General features: G+C 40.5%; 1 protein-coding gene across 1 annotated transcript in view; it reads left to right on the top strand.

The window, feature by feature from the left end:
- LOC310637205 (flavin-containing monooxygenase 3-like) overlaps nt 1-19,934 on the top strand; it is a 34,164-nt gene extending 14,230 nt beyond the window's left edge. The window contains exons 3-9 of the mRNA XM_083357547.1: nt 2,956-3,144; nt 4,496-4,658; nt 5,905-6,047; nt 11,855-12,054; nt 15,393-15,751; nt 16,211-16,283; nt 19,578-19,934. Coding sequence (XP_083213673.1) covers nt 2,956-3,144; nt 4,496-4,658; nt 5,905-6,047; nt 11,855-12,054; nt 15,393-15,751; nt 16,211-16,283; nt 19,578-19,920 — 1,470 coding nt within the window. The 3' untranslated portion in view covers nt 19,921-19,934. The remainder of the gene's footprint in view (nt 1-2,955; nt 3,145-4,495; nt 4,659-5,904; nt 6,048-11,854; nt 12,055-15,392; nt 15,752-16,210; nt 16,284-19,577) is intronic.
- The last annotated feature ends 977 nt before the right edge of the window (nt 19,935-20,911 follow it).

The raw sequence follows: 20,911 nt of genomic DNA, 5'->3' as shown, positions 1-20,911 counted from the left end.
CCTCTCCAAAGGTTTGGAGAGGTGCACGCGTACCACTGCCCGTTTGAAGAGGTGCGCGTGCACCGGCCGACTGGGAGCTGCAGGAGACGGCTCAAAGAGCCGCATGCAGCTCCGGAGCCGCAGGTTGCCGGCCCGTGGTCTAGCCCCTAGGCGGCAGCCAATAGGTTTGAACCCACTCTTGCCACCTGGGGCTAGCCAATTTCAGGACCAGAGACAGCTAGTCTGGGTTGCTGGAGAGCCGTTAGCTGCTCCAGCAACGCACGTGGTGTATCACCACAAGCCCAGTACATAACAGTTGCGGTTTTTCCTGCCACTCAGGCTAGTGGCAGAAATCTTGTCAATCTCACTCAGGATTTAAAAAACCAAGAGAAAAGATCCATCTGCTTGAGTTGGTTCTGGAAAATCTTACATATTTGTTTCTGTTGAAATCTATTGCAGGTGTTTTATTATTTTCCCCCTTAAGATCCCTACTTCTGGTTCTCAATTCTGTGGTATGCATAAAAAACAGGCACAGCTTCAATTGTGGCTACCATCTTGCCTCTCCCCACCCCCACCCCTTACTCTGATCTTTTGATTGTTTTACCTGTATGCCTGTAAAACAAATATTCATGGAGGTAGTGGGTGACCAGCATTCATTCCTTTAGAACACAATAACTGACAGGTTTTAGAAGATTTTTTGCCTATTGTGAAATGAAATGCAGCAGGGGACCTGAACCCTACCACTGGAGAAAGCACAACTCAGAAACACACTTTCACGCAGTGCAGAAAAAGATGAGTGGAGATTGCCTTCTCAGTGGCCAAGGGATGGCTATAGCACAATGTTGTACATTCCTGCCCTCAAGAAACGGTTGAAGGCTGGCACTGGGGCAAGTGGATCAAACAGGTAAGTTCCCATAAATTAGAACAGGTCCAAAGGTATAATTCCTTAAATGAAAAATGGTATAGTGGTTAAGGCACCAGGCTACAAACCAAATGACTATGAACTGTAGTCCTGCTGGTGGCACAAAGGCAGTCTTTTTCTTTCAACTTTAAGAAGGAAGTATTGGACGCTGAGCTTGTCAATCAGATGGTCGGCAGTTTGGCGGGTTGAATCCCGAGTGCTGCGTAACAGAGTGAGTGCCTGTTACTCGTCCCAGCTTCTGCCAACCTAGCAGTTCGAAATCACATAAAAATGCAAGTAGAAAAATAGGGACCACTACGGTGGGAAGGTAACAGCGTTCTGTGCACCTTTGGTGTCTAGTCATGCTGGCCACATGACCACGGAGACGTCCTGGGACAAGCTTTGAAACGGAGATGAGCACCGGCCCCTAGAGTTGGAAATGACTAGCATGCATGTGCAGGGGAACCTTTACCTTTACCTTTCTTGGTGGAAGAAATTTTTTTTCCTTGATCGCCACTCCTCCCCACAAATATTCTTCAGGACATAGTCACCCAGCCAATGCTCAGAAATAGATATATTTCCCTTTGGAAATAAACTGTGCTATAAACTTTGAATTTTGACATTCCAAGGTTGGCTCACATGTTACTGATTGCTGATCCCTCTCCCAACATTTGAAAATGTTTTTGATAGAATTGCAAGTATAATCCCCTTTCCTATTAAGAACAATTTGTACCCCTGAGAACTTGCCTGAGGCAAGTGTAGCTAAGTATTTCCCAGCCTCACAGAGTATTCTTAAACAAAGGGGGGTTAGTAGATTAAACAGAATCTGTAAGAGGAAACTGCCACTTTTCTTTCTTCTTTCTTGACAAAAAAAATATCTTATGAAACCAACAAATGGCTTTCTCCCAACAAATACAATTACTTGCCCTTCTGGGATTGTACAATTTGTAGAACTTTTAGCCTTGTCCTTCATGGGATGAAAAATGCCCTGCATCTCCTAGGGTCTTCTCTTAGTAAGACACTAGACCAGTGTTTCTCAATTGTAGCAACTTTAATGGACTTCAATTCCCAGAATTCTCAGCTAGCCATGTATTTCTGGGAGTTGAAGTCCACTCATCTTAAAGTTGCTAAGGTTGAAAAATACTGCACTAGGCTGTTGGGGTAGGGCAATGGAGCCAGCACTGATGGCAATCACAAGGCTGAGACAGTAATTACTGTTGCCGGAGCCAATCTGGATCCATCATCAGGACCAGAAGTTTAGTCTTCTGAGCTTTTAGTTCCTCAGAGAACTTTTCTCTCACCAGAATGTGTGCTTTGGGCTATTCTATGCATAAGTGGACGCCTCACATGCTGTGAAGGATTCCAAAAGTTGAACTGTTCAAAGTGCTATCCACCCATATCTCTCATGAATGAAAGCAAATGTACGTGTCCCAGAATAATGTTGCAGGATCCAATCTGGGTAACCACTGTGTTGCTTATACAATATCCCTATGCATATTGGATGCATCTTCCCAATCCAACGGAGATTTTCCTTTCCATCTCTATTTGGCTACTGGAACATACCTACAATGAAAGACTGCTCCGGTTGGGGCTTTCCATGCTAATTATCTACAGTACTCTTTACAATGGCTCTAGAAAGTTCTGTCCTTTGTGACAGAGATAGATATCTTGCTTTATGAGTATTGCTTGCTTTATGAATATTGTATTTTATTTGTGTCAATCAGCTATTTTGATTGCTTCTGGCACACCTTTTATTTGGGTACCCCTATGGCTGATCTAAAAGGGACACGGTGGCTCAGTGGGTTAGGACGCTGAGCTTGTTGATCAGAAGGTCGGCAGTTTGGCGGGTCAAATCCCGAATGCCGCGTAACAGAGTGAGCTCCTGTTACTCGTCCCAGCTTCTGCCAACCTAGCAGTTCGAAAGCACGTAAAAATGCAAGTAGAAAAATAGGGACCACTCCGGTGGGAAGGTAACAGCGTTCCTTGTGCCTTTGAAAATATTTCCACTTCCTGTAGCTCTGTTTCTTTGTAGAAATTTCAGATATCATTCATCTTTGTTTCTCTTTCTCTGCCAGGAGTCATCAGAGGAAGGCAGAGCCAGCATTTACAGATCTGTGTTTACCAACTCATGCAAAGAAATGATGTGCTACATGGACTTCCCTTTCCCAGAGAATTTTCCTAACTATATGCATAACTCCAAACTTCAGGAATATATTGAACTATATGCCAAGCGTTTTGATCTTCTTAAATACATACAGTTTAAGGTAAGCGATCATAAGCTGATTGAGAAGGGATTTTTTTTAACAATTGCCTTTCGTTGCTGGTTCATATTTAGTTTGTGGATCCCCAAAATACTGATCTGTGCTGCTTCTTATGGCTCCTAGATAATAGTCAAAAGACGTTTTATTATTTATTTCTTCATCAAATTTATATGGCCAAGAAGTTATTCTGGACAGTGCAGAGCAAAAACAGTGTAAAACAGTCATACTAAAAAGTTACAAAAAACAAAACCATGCACACAAAAGATTTGATCAGCAATAGAGAATCTCAAGTTCTCACCAATTCCCTGGGACAAAGCTAAGTCTTGAGAGACTTCTGAATGGGAAATTGATGGAAACAGTAAAAAATTATTATAGCTTCATGCAGAGTTGGCAAGCTTTTCAAAGGCTAGACACTATTTCAATACAGCTTTGCCTCCATTTTGTTTTTAAAGAACATGCCTGAAATATCATTCCTAAGATCGCACAATAGCTTATTGTTCTCAACAGGTATCTTGCAAGGGTTAGCAATCTTACAAGAATTTTGCCATTTAAAATAAAATTTAAGCATAATCTGGAAATATTTATACATGATCTGAAGCATCATGGGCACTTTGGCATTACTGAGTGCTGCATTGTCAATGATTGGCTTAACATACTGCACAGATTAAAACATAGGTTGCAGTCCTAAATTCATTTATTAGAGACTGATTGATTGAGCCCCATCAAGTCACTCTCAACTCTTAGCAATCACACAAATAGATATTAGGAATAGGTTTTATCGCACAAGATTTTTTTTTCTAAGTAAATTTGTATAGGATTGGTTTACGTGATTGTTTTGTCAATTTTTAATTTCACTGAGAAGAATTATAGATATATACTTACAGTATATATAATGTCTGTGTGCATATATCTCATATATAAGTATGCATCCATTCACACCAATTAGATGTCATATGTAGTCATTTATATATATATATATATATATATATATATATATATATATATATATATATATATATATATATATATATATATATATATATATATATATTAATTCCATTTATATCCCACCCTTCTCCGAAGACTCAGGGCGGCTTACAAGCTTAGCAGTTGCTTTGGATCTTGAACCATACTAACTCCCCAGGCATTTGGGCCAGGAAGTTAAGGCAGCTTTGTTGGTGGTGTGATTTTATGACTGGGATTTAATGTATGATTTATTTGGGTATCATGGGTTATTGTAATGTTGTTTAAAACCAACCTTTGTCTGTATGCAGCTCAGATCCACAGTTGTGAGATGGGCAACCGTATAAATTATTTTAAATAAATAAATATGTCCTTGAATGTTTCTTCAAAGACACATGTGACCAATATTAAGAAGCACCCAGATTTTCCTGTCTCTGGCCAATGGGTTGTCATAACACAGAAGGATGGCATGCTGGAATCAACTACTTTTGATGCTGTCATGGTTTGCTCAGGACATCATGTGTTTCCAAGCATCCCAGTTGATAGCTTTCCTGGTAAGTGACAAATATATTAAATAGATATGGAAAAACAGCAACAACACATGCCTATTTAGTATTTATTAAAAACAATGGAAGTCACTATCTGACTGGAGGGAGCAGCCCTGTCCCTTTTAATATTGTAAATATTCACATACAATGGTATATGTAAGATATTTGCTGGGCAAATATCTATATTGTGATAAACATGCCTGGTTTTGACTGAATCAGACAGCTTAGAAGGGGCATCATTTACATTTTTCATAATGACTAAACAGAACCAACCTTTGATAAACCACAAACAATAAAACATACTTTGTGAATTGTTTCTATGTGGGATGCAAGAAACTCTCATACTTATTCTTCATGCAGCTAAAGTGCATGGTATTTTCTTCCTTGTAGATATTTCAAAGCAAAATTGAGCCCATAATAAAATGCATGACTGCATTAATATATCAGCTTTACTTTTAAAAGTAGTTGCTAGCTATGGGGAACTGGATTGGAATCACAGCCAATGAGAAGGAATTTTAAAACCATTTTCTCTTATGCCATTATCCTACTTAAAATCCTTCCCTCCAAAGCTGTACAGAAAATCCCATTGGCTAGCAATAAGCTTAAGGGCAATGGGGCATTCTGTAAGGTCTTGCCTCAGCTATTCGCTCAAGAATGTAGAACTCTTGAAGCAGGCAGCATTTCAAAAGAATCTTTTATTGAGAGAAAGTGACTGCAGAGAAAATAGGCAGGATCTAAATTCCCATGCGAAAGCGTTAGGTTAAACCCCATGGTTCAAAACCCCTCCCAACTGCCCAGTCCATAGAAAGCAAATCCAGAGGTGTGAAGGTCTTGTGGAAACTGAGCTGAGAAGGTGTTCCCAGCCACCTCAACCTTGGTTCTCTGGAGATGAGACAAAGCAGATGGCCCCAGGCTCATCCCTCCTCCCCTGCCACCGAATTACTCCCCAGTTCCCAGGAAGATATATCAAAGCAAAAGAAGAACAAAGCAAAATGGGTAAATCATAGAAAAGCCCCGAGGTTCCCCCCTCCCTCCAGAATGGCAGTGTTCCAATGGGGACCAGACCAATTACTCTAGGAAACAGTAATAGTAGAAGCTGAGATGATAAGAACAGTATCAACTAAAGATATACCTCCATGTCAGACCTCCATGTTCTTTCAGTCTACTGCATCAGTGGTTTTAATAATGTTTTGATGTGCTGGAAGTTTTCAGTGGTTACAATCATAATTTGTTTTCAACTTTTTCCACACAGGGATAGAGAAATTTCAGGGTACCTTCTTCCACAGCCGGGAATACAAAGGCCCTGAAAAGTTCAGGGGGAAGAAAGTTCTGGTAATTGGCCTAGGCAATTCTGGGAGCGACATTGCTGTTGAGCTCAGTCACACAGCCTCTCAGGTATTGCCTCTACCCTGATAGTCCTCAGTTCTAGATCCAAAGATGTGCCATTTCTTAGTCGGTCTATTTTAAAAAAATCTTAAAACATGCTATGTTTACACTAATTTCCACATAGTGTAATGAGAGAAATTAGGAATATAATGAGAGAAATTAGGGATTATACAGGGGGATCCAGGTGAATTACATGCAGAAGAATCCAAATTCAATTTCTAATACATCCACCTAGAAGAATTCTCCATCTGTACAATATGGACACTTTGCTCTAAGGCCTTGGAAGACCTTTGCCAATCTGTCATAGTGACCTAAGGTGACATTGTGTTAAATCAAAGCTTAACTGGAAATATACAGACAATATTAAGTTACAGTTGATGGTTACAATAACAGAGATTGAGTGTAAGGATCCACTTCAAAACCTCATCCCAAGAAAGCAGGACTCTTAGAACACTTTCGTTCCAAAAGAAACTTTTATTAGGACTTTTATGCTGCCCCCCCCCTTAAAAAGAAAGAAAGATCCACCTGTAGAAACATAAAACAAAGAGAAAACAGAAATAAGAGTTAGTCTGGTTTATCTGGATATGAGGCATGAAACTTACTAAGTAATTTAGGGGCTCTAATGTGACATTTCTGAACCCATTCATTCTGGGAAGAAGGCAGGTGTTTCCATGCTACCAGGTATTGGGTGATGTTTACTAGAATCTAGAATCTCCTTGATTTCAAAATGCTGTTCACCTTCTACCATGATTGGAGGGGGGGCAGGGCCTGCAGCCAGTCTCAAGGGTGATTGCAGTTCACGTTTTAACAAACTACAGTGAAAAATAGGGTGAACTTGTTTGAGCATCTTAGGGAGATCCAATTCTACTGTAACTGGATTGTTTATTATTTTAATGGGAAAAGGTCTCACAAATTTTGGCCCTAGCTTTTTTGAGGGCTGCAGGGATTTTAGATATTTTGTTAACAGATATCATTTCTCCCCTACTTGAAATGGTTTGGGTTCGTTTTTTGTCTGCTTGGAATTTATAAGCCTCCCTAGCTTGATCCAGAGCCTTCCTTACAACTGGCCAGGTGTTTTGTAATTGTGCGATCCATTCCTTCAGGGAAGGGATGGTCAGTTCGCTAGAAGGTAATTCGGGCATTGGGTTGAAACTTTGTCCTGTGACAACCTGGAAAGGAGTGTAGCCTGGGCTGGAATGCACTGCATTGTTATAAGCAATTTCTGCTAATGGGAGCAAGTCAGTCCAATTATCTTGCTGGTAATTAATGAAGCATCTTAAGTACTGTTCCAGTACTGAGTTTGAACATTCATTTGCAGATGGTGGCTAGATGACAGTCCCTGAGTGGTCCCCCAAAGTCCCAAGAATGCTTTCCAAAACTCTGATGTGAATTGCACTCCCCTATCTGATATGATTCGTTGTGGAGCCCCATGAAGACAATAAATATGTTGAACGAACAACTTTGCTAGTGTCTTTGCAGTGGGGATTTTTGGGCATGGAATAAAATGCACTTGCTTAGAAAACAAATCCATTACGACCCAAATATTTGTGTTCTCTCCCCCTCTGGTAATTCCACAATAAAGTCCATAGAAATTTCTTTCCAAGGTGCTGTTGGGGTCGCTACTGTTTGCAATAAGCCTGGGGGCCTCCCTTGTCTCCTCTTAGCTGCAGCACATATTGGGCAACTAGCCTCATAGCTTTCAATGTCCTTTTTTATCAATGGCCACCAAAACTGCCATTTCACTAGGTATAGGGTTTTCACAAACCCGAAGTGTCCAGCTGATTTTGAGTCATGGCAGAGCTGCATGAAAGTCAGACTCTGGCTTTTTGGAATGTACAGCTTCCCTCCCACCCATGGTAGTGCATCAGTAATTGTGCATAGGTTCTTGTGGCTTAGAAACCATTCATCGGTCTCTGGCGCTTTTTTGAATTCAATCCCTGCTTGGCTCACTAGTGGCTTCTGGATTTTGGCTTGCGCTGGGTGGTAACTTGTGCCTCCAGCTGTTTTGAAGGCATAAGAGGGTCTGTTATTTCTGCCTTATTACTATTGTATTGTGGCAATCTGGATAGTGCATCTGCAAGGAAGTTCTTTCCTTCCGGCAAATGTTTTAAGGTGAAATTAAAATGGTGGAAATGTTGAGACCACCTTGCTTGTTTAGGAGTCAGTTTTCTAGGCATTTTTAGGGCTTCAAGGTTCTTGTGGTCAGTCCATACCTGGAAGGGGATTTTGTTCCCTTCCAGGAAATGCCACTAGGTTAGGAGAGCCCATCGGATGGCATAAGCTTCTTTCTCCCAAACTGCCCACCTTTGCTCTGTCTCTCTGAGTTTGCTCGATGTGTACGCACAGGGCTGGAGCTTCCCTTCATTATTCTTCTGCATTAACACTGCCCCCATGGCTACATCACTAGCATCAGCTTGGATTATGAATGGTTTATCAGTGTCAGGGTGTCTTAAGATTGGTTCTGTGGAAAATAACCTCTTCAGTCTTTCAAATGCAGTTTGACACTCTAACATCCATTTTAAAGGTTGACTGGGCTTTGGTTTCCCCTCTCCTTTTGTCTTTAATAAGTTAGTAATCAGGAACACAATTCATGCAAAGGAAGGAAGGAATTGGCGGTAAACATTAGCAAATTCAAGGAAACTTTGCAATTGTTTCCTGGTATGGGGCAAAGCCCATTGTAGAACAGCCCAGACCTTCTCAGGATCCATCTGTATACCGCTTGGCGAGATGCAATACCCCAGGTAGTCAATTTTTTCTTTATGAAACTCACATTTAGATAATTTGGCATACAAATGGGCTGCCCGCAGCTTTTTCAGTACTGATCTGACTAGTTTTATGTGCTCCTCTTTTGTTTAAATATTAGGATATCATCCAAGTAAACAAGCACCACTTTATATAGGTGCTCCTGGAGCACATCATTTATTAATTGCAAGAACACTGCAGGGGCTCCTTGGAGTCCAAAAGGCAGAACTTTGAATTGAAAACACTCTAAGGGGCAGTTGAACATTGTTTTCCATTCATTCCCTTCCTTAATCCTGATTCTGTAATATGCCTCACTTAAGTCCAATTTCGAAAAGATTTTTGCTTTTGATAAGTGCGCTAGCATGTCTTTTATAAGAGGGAGGGGTAAAGGTTGCTCTCACTCACTGCACTGAGATTTCTGTAATCTACACAGAGATGAAGAGACCCATCCTTCTTTTCACGAAACAATACAGGGGCTGCGGTTTTGGGCTTCACTGGTTGAATAAATCCCCTCTCCAATTTTTTTTCTATGAACTTTTGTAATTCCTCTAGCTCCCATGGGGTCATGGAGTACATTTTTGGCTTAGGTAATTTTGCCTAAAATTACCTGGGAGTATTTCAATAGCACAGGGATGGTGAGGGGACAATTTGTCAGATCTCTCTTCACTGAAGACTTCAGCTAAATCTTAATATTCCTCTGGTATGCTTTCCAACTTTTTCTTCCCCACTGTCAATGCACTGGGAGGCCCCCCATCTTTTTTATCTGAGTCAGGCTTTAGCCTCCACTTCCCTTTTCAGGAATCTCAGCTCTACTGTCCTCCAGTCCACCCTTGGGTTCCATTTGGTTAACCACGCCATATCCAATATAAGTGGGCATTCCATTCTAGGGGCTATACAAACATTAGAGTCTCTCAAATCATCCTCTATAGTGAGTTGGACGAGTAATGTGGCAAGACTGGCTGGTGTCCCCCTTGCAATGGACTCATCTAATTGACCAAACGAAATCAGTTTCTTCAACCTCCTCACTGGAATCCCTAAATTCCCCACCAGGGTTGGGCTTACGAGACAGCGAGTGCAGCCAAAATCTATTAGGGCTCTAAGTGCAACTTTCTCCGGCATCCCTGGGCTAAACAGTTCTACGGTTCTGGTGAGGGGCGCGATGGGTCCACTTACCAGGGGTTCATCTTCTGAGTTGTCCTCTGAGGAATTGGAGGGTCCTCCTGGCTGAATTGGAGTTCCTTCTGTCTGGCCCGGCAGGACCGGGAACTTGACAACCTCCATGCTCTTCATAGCAGTTTCCTTCAGTTTCAATGGAGTTTTCCCAGGCTTCCCCCCAGCAGCTTGGTCAGGTTTTGTGATGGGGGTTTTTGAGTGACACTTCCTGCGTGTATTCAGCTATGGGTCACCGCCCTTGTCTGACAGTTTTTATGCACTCCTGTGCTTTTCAGTTGACCAAGGGGTCTTTGAAACATCGTTGGAGAGCTGCCATGAATTGATTGAAATTTTGCAGCTCTGGGGCATTGGCATCATGGAGATCTACCACCCATTCAGCAGTGTCGCCATCTAGGGCCATCTGTACAATCCTTATTTGGCTGCAGTTGCTGGGTATTTCTCGGCCATATTCTTCCATGTAGTTTAGGACTTGAGTCAAGAAAAACTCCAACCGATGCACCTCTCCACTATAACTCACCCTCAGTGGAAGAAACTTCCTGATGGTTCAATGTCCTCTCCATCTCCTGAGTCAGTGTCCATCACTGTCTGCTAGTGCAGCCAGCCCAGGGGTGGCTGCAGTGGCTGCGGCGATGGTTGCATATTCCATGGTGCCAGCAGAAGTTCCTGGGATTGCTACCTCAACCCCATCTTCATCTGTCCCCTCAGCTGAACCTGGGTTGGCAGTGCCCCGGCATGGATCGTCATTCTCTTCCTTCAGGGAATTGAAAGCAACTCTCAGCATGTCAATAGCTTGCTCTAAGAACCGGTTGGAGTGGGGTGGCCTGTCATCCTCATCTTCACTGAGGCGAAGAGTCCTCTCCATCTCAACTTTCCAACCCGGCTGGTGACTGATGCATTTGAGGGTCATCTTCCTGGCTTTCTTCTCCCAGTCTTCCTTCTTGCCAACACCCATCAACCACCTTGGTCTGTCTCAGCATTCAGCAACCACTACCTCATCTGAGGAGCTCAAGGACTGAGAGCTGTATTTGCTGGGCCTGCCTGGTGGGAGAACTTCCCCCCACCCCCAGGGCAGGTTCTTCCTTCTCCATGCCGATTTCAGAAATTGTTTGTGCAGTCCCCCGGTAAGGGTCTTCCTTCCAGACTGACTGTTACTGCAGATCCTGCCTAATGAAGGACCCACTTCAAAACCTCATCCCAAGAAAGCAGGGCTCTTGGAACACTTTCATTCCAAAAGGAACTTTTATTAGGAGAAGCTGACAACAGGATCTGAGGGTTTCTCACTCAGATCAATAGGTTAAAGGAGCATCAAGCAAATTCCACCCCAATAGTTCATCCGGTCAGTTTAAATGAGCCAATCTCTAGGTGTTAAGTCCACTGTGGGAACAGAGCTGATAACAGAGTCCGTCCTCATGCCTGTGAAGACCTTGTTGGGTCTTCGCACCTTCCAGAGCAAGAGATAAGCCAGATGCCTGGAGGCACATTCCTTTCTCACCCCAGGTTGACATCAAGGGGAAACAGTTCAAACAGCAAGCAGATAGAAAAGGCAGAGAGGATACATTGTAGCTAAGCAAAGGAGAAATAATGCATTCCATAGGGCCTCCCCCTCCCTCTCAGGAGAATGACAGAACCCACAGAAAGAAGCTGGAAAGGGACAGAACCAAACACACACACACACCCAACAAGGAAATGAGTTCTGATTCTGAGTTCATATAATATATTAAGCCACAATGAAGCTTAATTGTTCTATAAACAGAAAATGTTTGTACATTCTGGATTCTCGCAGTGTGAGAAGCTTTCAAACTCGATTAAAATTACATTGTATAATAGAAGGGAGTTGAGATGGTGGCATGCATGGCCCAGAACATGGATTTCATATTTTGCTATCCTCTTGTTTTTTAAAGGTTTGCATCAGCTCTAGAAGTGGATCCTGGATAATGAGTCGTGTCTGGGACAAAGGCTATCCTTGGGATATGCTGATCGTAACTCGCTTTGAAGCATTCCTCAAAAATGCCCTCCCAACAGCCATTTCTGACTGGCTGTATGTGAGGAAAATGAACCAATGGTTTAAACATGAGAACTATGGCCTGATACCTGTGAATAGGTAATGTATAAACAAAAGAGCTTATAATGAGATTAAATGTATGACTGGAGTAACAGTATTGACTATATTTAATTTAATTCTAATGTTGATATAAATACAACTGAACCAACTTCAGCTTTCTTCTATCCTCTAGTTCTGGTAGTGTAAACTTGGCCACTTAAAAGTCATCTACAGCTTTTGGCTCAGAAAAGTTGTATGCTCTTAATACAGAAGTTTCCCCCTTTTATATTACCCATAAAATCAGAAAAGTCCCACCCACATATGGCACCATTTTACTCAACGCTAATAATAGCACACTAATATTTCTAAAAGATTATTAATGTGCTCATATCATTTTCTACATGATACCTAGAGGTACAGAAGGATCCTCCTTTTTGATAGCATTGCAGTAAATTAACTTTAATTTGTGCTTTGAATTATATGAAGTAACAAATATAACAGAACCTTAGATAATTCTAATGACGTTAGGATTAATGTAAATAAAGCTGTATCCTTATAGATTGAATTTGTAAAGCTGAACAAGTTATGCTCCATTCCTTAAAGCAGAATAAACATTTGCCAAACCAAAGAAAAGTCAAGTACTTACATTGTGTGCAACAATACTTTCATAGTCTCTGGGGGGAAATTCTTAAAATGTCAATCCTCTTATCCTGCTGAAAAGAAATCAACTTTTTAACTAAATCTATTTTTAGATTAAATGACTATAAAAGCAAAATTTGACTTTTCCATGAAAGATACCATAAATTGCAAGACGAGATGTATAAATAAATCAGTCTATCTGAATTGCTAAATAGTTTAAATATTCTTCTGAAGTGAGTTTCATTTGTGCAAGGCACACAGTTCACTTTATACAAACACTGAGATTAGAAGAAAATGGTCAAAGTTCAGTAAAACTATTATTTTCTCATCCATACCAGCTCAAAGCCAAAATCCAATCCAGAAGATGTTACATAAACGTTTATGTCCCAATAAGCTAACACAATTTCACTCCTTAACTTTTTATTTAGGGGTTGGTCTTGAAAGTTTCAGGACTTTTAGCAAAGACTTGAAGAATTTTAAACATTTTATCTGGGGAGTGGAAGTCTGTAATAATACCTACTGCTTTACAGCTTTGCACTGTGACTGTTTTGTGGCAGTCATGAACTGCGATATAGGGCTGATTAAAAGAACTTGGAGCAAAAGTTTTGGAGTCTTTCCAGACAAAGAGATGAGCGGGGAGAATGAAGAGTCAGTGTAAATTAGAGAAAAGGATTAAATGATTTGGGAAGAGAATAGCACCACTATGCAGGTCAATCTAGTTAGGATGATCAGTTGATCTAATCTACCAACATTACCTAAATGGGTGGAATAGTATATTAGAAAACCCCATTGACCTGATTTCTCTATAGCACAAGCGTCAAACGCGCGACTCTTTTTGCATGGCCGGTAATGGGGTGGGCACGGCCTCAGTATGATGAAACAGTCTTGTCCAGATTGTGTCACTTGGCATCAATTTACATGCTTAGTCCACATTGCAGGCTACTACAGCACCCCATGAAGATTCCTGTAAGGGTGAGCTTCCTAACTTTTTGCCAACATATTTCCTTTTCACGTAAACGTAGTGTACATACCTCCCTTAAAGGTCCCAACATCAAAATGAATACAAATGAACAATGAAAATAATAAAATTAAACTTTGGGAAAGGTGGGTTTATTGTAATAATGTACAATTAAAAGGTTTTTCACACCTCCCCTGGACACTGTCTGTACTTCCCCAAGAGAAGTACAGCTTATAATTTGGGAAACACTCCTCTAACAGGAACTGTCAAAAATGCTGTAGAATATGAATGTCCAACCTTTTGCCTTGCCTGGGCCACATATAAAATATATAATGTAGTTAAAGTATATAAATCACACAATAATGTTAAATGTTTATGATCACGTGGGGTCACATTATTAGCTGTCCATGGCTGCATGTGGCCCATGGTCTGCAGGTTGGACATGCCTACTATAGATCCTGAAGTGAGCAGGAAGTGGGACTACATATTTCCCAAGGTCCATTCTGATAACTAGGAAGAAAAAATGTTTCATGCTAGGTGGCTGAACCAGAAGATAGAAAGATAGAAAGTGGCTGCAAATATGGATCTGATCAATCTGAAGGGCAAATGTGGTACTTCAGGAGAGAAGTCAGAGCTATGGGGGAATTCCCTGGATTAGGCCCACAACCCAAATATTCCTCGTCACTGTTTTAAGATACGACATATTCTTTGATGTTTTTTTTTCTTCCTCATCAGCTGGTTTTTATTCATATTACAAATTGTTCATGCTTAAGTGGCTTCAATGGCAAGTCAAACATGTGCAGCTTTTCAGGGCCAAAGGCCACACTCGGCCTTTCAATGGTACGATAGGGTCACATCCCAAAAGTGATGAGGCCAACACTGGAATTGAAATTGAAATTAAATTAAATTCGGTTACAAATATATGACAGTTCCTTCCCTCTATCACATTAAAATTGTAATTTGGTAGCAATCCTTCGAGGCACCCTGGGACTATGTTTACAAAAGACCTCGGAGTCTTTGGATCCAGGTAACACTTAGCATCATTCATGAATGTATTTAACTAAACATATACACAGTTTTAAAAGTAACAACTGGCTAAGAAAATCAGCTTGGACAATTTCTCTTGAAGCTAAGCTGAAATTCCAGGTAGAAGCCTTCTTTTTCTTTCAAATCTGCTCTGCTGAATAAACAATGAAGTGTGTGTGTGTTTGAATCTGTATCAAACAGTAGAATAATGCAATGCAAATAATTTAAACATGAAAAAAAGAAAATTGGGGAAGAATAAAATGCCTGAGAATTTATATCATAAATTCATAGTTCATAAAACAAGCAAATGCATTTGAACAAATTGTTCAAAAAGAGACAAATTATAATGTTGATAAAGAGATGTACCAGCATTCTGTTGTTGCAGATCAGATAGAAAGGATGAACAGTTTCCAAGAAGCAGAAAAAAATGAAGAATGATCTCCCTACAACTCTCTTTCTGTAGAAGAGAGATTGGCAGAGTCAGGGTGAAGAATTAAATGAGCCATCAGTTTAGAATCCTTACATAGCCACAAAATAATGAAGTCCAACCTCCCTTGAAAGCCATTGAGCCTTATCTAGTTCTCTCCAGGTGCAGAATGCTAGTCTAAAAGATTCTTGTGCAATGCGCATAGGCTTTAGCAATAAATCAGTAATTTAGAACCTTCACATATGGACCTTGTTATTATATATTATTACGTTATACAGTTATACTGTCCCTTTTTCAAAAGTGATATCTGCCAATTTAAAGATCCCCTTTTCCTCTCTTTCTGCCTAGGACTCTGCGAAAGGAGCCTGTCTTCAATGATGACCTCCCAAGCCGCATTATCTGTGGCACAGTTATGGTGAAACCCAATGTGAGGCAATTTACAGAAACCTCTGCAATATTTCAAGATGGGACTGTGCTGGAAGGCCTTGATTATGTCATCTTTGCTACAGGCTACACCTTTGCCTACCCTTTCATGGATGATGAATCCATTATAAAGAGTAGAAATAATGAAGTCACCCTTTACAAAAGTATCCTCCCCCCTCTGCTGGAGAAACCAACCATGGCAGTCATTGGCTTAGTCCAATCTCTTGGATCAGCTATCCCAACTGCTGAACTACAAGCTCGCTGGGCTACAAGAGTGTTTAAGGGTTAGTGATAAAGTTGTACATCAAGAAGTCCATATTTCACATTTTACATGGCATTTTCATGTCTTCAAATCAATAAAATTACAGTCCTAATCTGACAAGAATCATAGAAAGCTGGCTGATATTCAGAGTAAAACTTAACATCTGATATGAATGACCCATAACCAGAATCTAAATTTCTGCTTTGGTAACAGCAGTTACCTTGTCACATTAGGGTCAAAATATTCTGAATGATCGTCCATGTTTAATATTTTCTTCAAGTACTATTCTTCTTTGAAACTTATTTTTATTAATCCTCTACCTAAAATCATATTTAAAATCCAGTTTGTATATTGTGTAGTCACTTCACTTAAAATAATGCAGAATGTATGAATACAGAGATGGGTAGAAGGAAATGCTTATTGTACCTGAAAAAAAATGACTATCATAAGAAATGACAGGCAACTCTTCCTTCTTCTACAGGATTATGTAAGGTGCCTTCAAAGACCACTATGATGGATGACATAGATGAGAAAATGGGGAAGAAGCTCAAATGGTATGTATTAATTGCAGAAACTGTATAGTCTTTTAAATCTCTACCCATATAAGAAATTTTCATACTATCAAGTCCTAAAAATACTTTGGAGACAAACCACTACTATCTTTATATTCATTCTATTTTATTTTATTCCAAAGAATGTTGAAATACAAAACTCCCCCCAAAAATAAAAAAGATTAAAAAAAAACCTCAAAACAATCAAGACAGTGATTGCAGTGGTTCTCCTCCTACCTTCTGGGACGTTCGCAGTCGGTGTTGGCAGGGGGGCAGAGGTCGACCTTGAGGCCTCTCATTTGTGGAGTCCCTCAGGGATCGGTCCTCTCGCCTCTCCTGTTCAACATCTATATGAAGCCGCTGGGTGAGATCATTCGTGGTTTTGGAGTTGGGTATCATCAGTATGCTGATGATACCCAGCTTTTTATTTTGACCCCAAACCACCCCAGTGATGCCCTTGACGTGATGTCCCATTGCCTGGAGGCGGTCCGGGTCTGGATGGGGAGGAACAGGCTTCGGCTCAACCCTGACAAGACTGAGTGGCTGTTCGTTCCGGCATCCCGGGAAATTCCGATTATTCCATCTCTTGCTATGGGGGGTGAGCTATTACTCCCCCGTAGATAGGACACGCAACTTGGGGGTCCTTCTAGATTCACAGCTCTCTTTTGAAGAGCATATTGGAGCTGTGACTAGGGGGGGCTTTGCCCAGGTTTGCCTGGTGCACCAGTTGCAACCCTATCTGGACCGGGATGCCTTGCATACAGTCACTCATGCGCTCGTGACCTCTTGTCTGGACTACTGTAATGCTCTCTACATGGGGCTGGGAGTCTCCTGATACTCCCATGTTACACCTTTGCTTCGCGAGCTGCATTGGCTGTCGGTTGCCCTCCGGGTGAGATTCAAGGTGTTGGTAACGACTTACAAAGCCCTACAAGGCATGGGTCCGGATTACCTATGGCAACACTTGTGGCCGGCATCAACTTCCCTCCGTCCAGTGTGCTCCCACAGAGAGGGCCTCCTCAGGGTGCCTCCGATCAAAGAATGTCGATTGGTGGCCCCTAGGGGGAGGGCGTTCTCTGTGGGCGCGCCAGACCTGTGGAACCGCCTGCCGGTTGAGCTCCGGATGGCCCCCGACCTTCGCTCCTTCCGGCGCGATTTAAAAACTTATCTATTCGAGCAATCTGACCTGGTTTGATGGATTAGGGTTGGGGTTTTAATATGTCTTTTAATTATTGTTTTAAATCTGGGCATCATATTTAATTGTTTTTTAACTTTTGTATTTCGTTTTTATATTTATTGCCCTGTACACCGCCCTGAGTCCTTCGGGAGAAGGGCAGTATAAAAATATAATAAATAATAATAATAATAATTTTTTAAAAAGTGCATCAAAAAGAAAAAAATATGTAATATACACATTTTCCCTTCTAACTGAATACTGATTAGCACATTACTACAATATTGTTCCCACCCCTTGCGAAACTGCCCCCAAATTTTAAACTAGTAAATCTATTTGCAAATTATTGACCTGTGTTTTATATACTATATTAATGACAAAATAGTTAAAAGGAAAAAAGTATAACAATAAAAACAAAACACAAGATTAAGTTTTCAAAATTCTGTTAACAAACTGTTATTGTAAACCACTCATAGAAAGTTTGCCATGGCGTCTTATCTATCCCAAATCATCCCAAAAGTTAAAAGTTATTTGTCCTGGATCAAATATCCACATTTGTTTCTTAATGCCATTTCTTATCAATTGCTGTCTAATTAAATATAATCGATTCGGTCTCCACAGTGTGTCTATCTTCCCAATAAAATCCAAACAGAAGTGATTTCCACTTAGGTGTAATAAATCCATTCTCCAATCTCCTTCAGTCTTCATAGGAAAAAAGAATTTTTCACTTCCCCATTCAGTCAGACTGCTAGTAAGGCAAGGATATTCGGGCTTGGATTTCAAAGAGATACATGGGATCAACTCAGTTAGTTCTCTAGCTGTGGACAAATCTCTTTGGTCTACAACTTTCAGATCAGAGTCATTTTGTGAATCTTTATCCAAAACTATATGCCTCTGCATATTTTCCATGGCCATTATCACCTCATCAAACTTTTTTTTAAAAAAACTTTCAACTAAAAGCTACCTACTGTCCAACAGTCTTTTCCTGAATTTCAGCCACCACTTGTCTTTAATCTGATACTTTGCGACTTTGTGTAACTTGATCAAGAAACAAAGAACGCTAAAACAGAAGGAAACAAGAAAGATATTATCTGGATATTTCAATGCAAGGTTAAAAGAAAATTTAAAAGAGATAAATTTCAAATATTTTGTGAATTCAAAAAGCACAAAAAATCCTGTGGTGAGAGTCCGGTATTAATGTAAATCAAATGAAAGCACTTCACCATCCAGAAACAGACCATGCTCCCTTATGGAGAAAACAAAGGTTACTCAAAACAACATAAATCAAAGGGAAAGGAAAAAAAAACCCAGAATCCAGCAAGGGTTTAAATAAATCAGCAATCAACTGCTGGTTTTGGTTTTAAGAGCAAAAAAAAAAATAAAACAATACATTCAAAAAGTGAAAGTTAGAAACCCAGTTTCATTAAGAAAATGAAACTGGGTTTCTAACTTTCACTTTTTGAATGTATTGTTTTACTTTTTTACTTTTTTCATTAAGAAAATGAAACTGCTGACAGGAAGATGGATTTGCCCAGTGACTTTCTGACTGCTTCCAGAAGGTACTGGAATATTCAAGACTCCCCTTCCCAAATGGGTCCATAGGCATCCAAAAGTTGTCTTGGGTCATTCCTGAGAGCTCCCATTCAAATGCAGGGAGCAGCACTGCCAGAGAGCCAGCTTTGGCAGCAAAAACATCAGATTGTCAGTAAGAGAGAAAAAGCCTCTTAATGTTCAGCAGCCATCTTGGAGAGGAATCTACTATCTTTTGTCTTGATACTCTTAACGCTCAGAAGGAACAAAAAACAAAATCTCTGCTTTTTGTAAAAATTCTGGTGCATTTTTCTAAGATATTTTATTTAAAGGCATAAGCTTTCATGACAGACACCTTGCTTCATCAGAATACCGAATAACAGAGTTGAAAGGGACCCTGGCAGTCTTCTAGTCCAACCCCCTACTCAGGAGACCCTGTACCATATTATACCATAATATTCTTTCTTCACATATATTTGACCAAGGCTTCCTAACAGAAACCAAAATTAAATAAAGAAGAATGAGGCTTTCCTTAGATTTTCCTTGTTCCTCTTAGAAATGTTTTTACCATACTTTCTCTTTTTTCTTTTAAGGTTTGGCCAGAGTGACACCCTGCAAACAGATTACATTCTCTATATGGATGAACTCGCCTCCAACATAGGTGTCAAGCCCAACATCCCACATCTCTTTTTGACAGATCCCTGGCTGGCACTGAAAGTCTTCTTTGGCCCCTGCAGTCCATATCAGTTTCGCCTCACTGGGCCAGGGAAGTGGGATGGAGCAAGAGATGCCATCTTAACCCAATGGGACCGAACACTGAAGGCCACAAGGACACGAACTGTACCCAACTCTCACAAGTGTTTCTCTTTCTCTGTTTTGCTCAAAATCCTTGTAATTCTATTTCTCCTTGCTGCTATTTTTATGATGTTGAACTAGTAACTTCAGTGTCAAACTAGACGATGTTATGGGATTCTAAGCTATGTTTTACTGGAATGCAAAATAATCTGTTTTTATAATAAACATTTCAAAAGAGTGCTGAATACCTGCATATACGAAGTCCACATAAAATTTGACAAAATTTTAGAGATCATCAGCCAAGCACTGCATGTTCAGATTCCTGTGCAGAAGCCAGATGTATGGCCTCTCCTACAGCCTAAGCTGAAAATGCATGGAGAACTGGGGCCAGTGACCCAAAGGATTCTATGTGGCAGCATTTCAGATACTTGAAGGTAGTTGCAATCCCTCTGCAATCTTCTCCAGTCTAAACTTATCCAGTGCCTCCATCCATGCCCTTTATCAGCTTGGTTGTTTTGCAGTGATATTAGCATTGGTTTTCTTTAAAAATATTCCACTAATGTTTCTGGAACTGGTCTGAGTTCTTTTCTTACTCATTATTGGGGCATTAGGTTAAGCCAGAAGTGGTAAGGTCTGTTGCAAGGAGAATATTTCAAAATCTGCTAATGTATCACTGTCTTGGCTCCTTCAAGTACTCTGCAATTACAAGAGTTTCATTATTCTATCGGGAAAGAAGAAAACATGTTTTGTACTATTCCACTTCAATAGTATTCTGAAATATAAATTTATCTTTAGTTGCAGCAACTCAACTTTCCCCCATTTCAGTATCCAGAAAATAATGAGAGATGTTGAGTCCAATCTTGTAAGGGACAAAACTCTAGTTTTATCCTTCTCCCCAAGTTGGTAGAAATGAATAAAAAGGAAGCAGACAGCCAGGCTCCCCATTAAAAAATATATTCATAAAGACAAAAGGAGCATGCATTTTTCCAGCTCAGAGGTAAGGACAAAGGAAAGTAGAAGTGGTTTTCCAAAGGTGGCCAAAGAGCTGAGTTTGTTTGTTTTTTGCACAAATTATCCACTGGTTTGCTGTTGGCACTGTGCAATTGGCAGAGCTGCATATAACAGCAGAAAT

The sequence above is a fragment of the Vipera ursinii genome (genome assembly GCF_947247035.1).
Source record: "Vipera ursinii genome assembly, chromosome: 3".
In the NCBI taxonomy this organism is placed as follows: domain Eukaryota; kingdom Metazoa; phylum Chordata; class Lepidosauria; order Squamata; family Viperidae; genus Vipera; species Vipera ursinii.
This window is presented reverse-complemented; position numbering and strand designations above follow the sequence as displayed.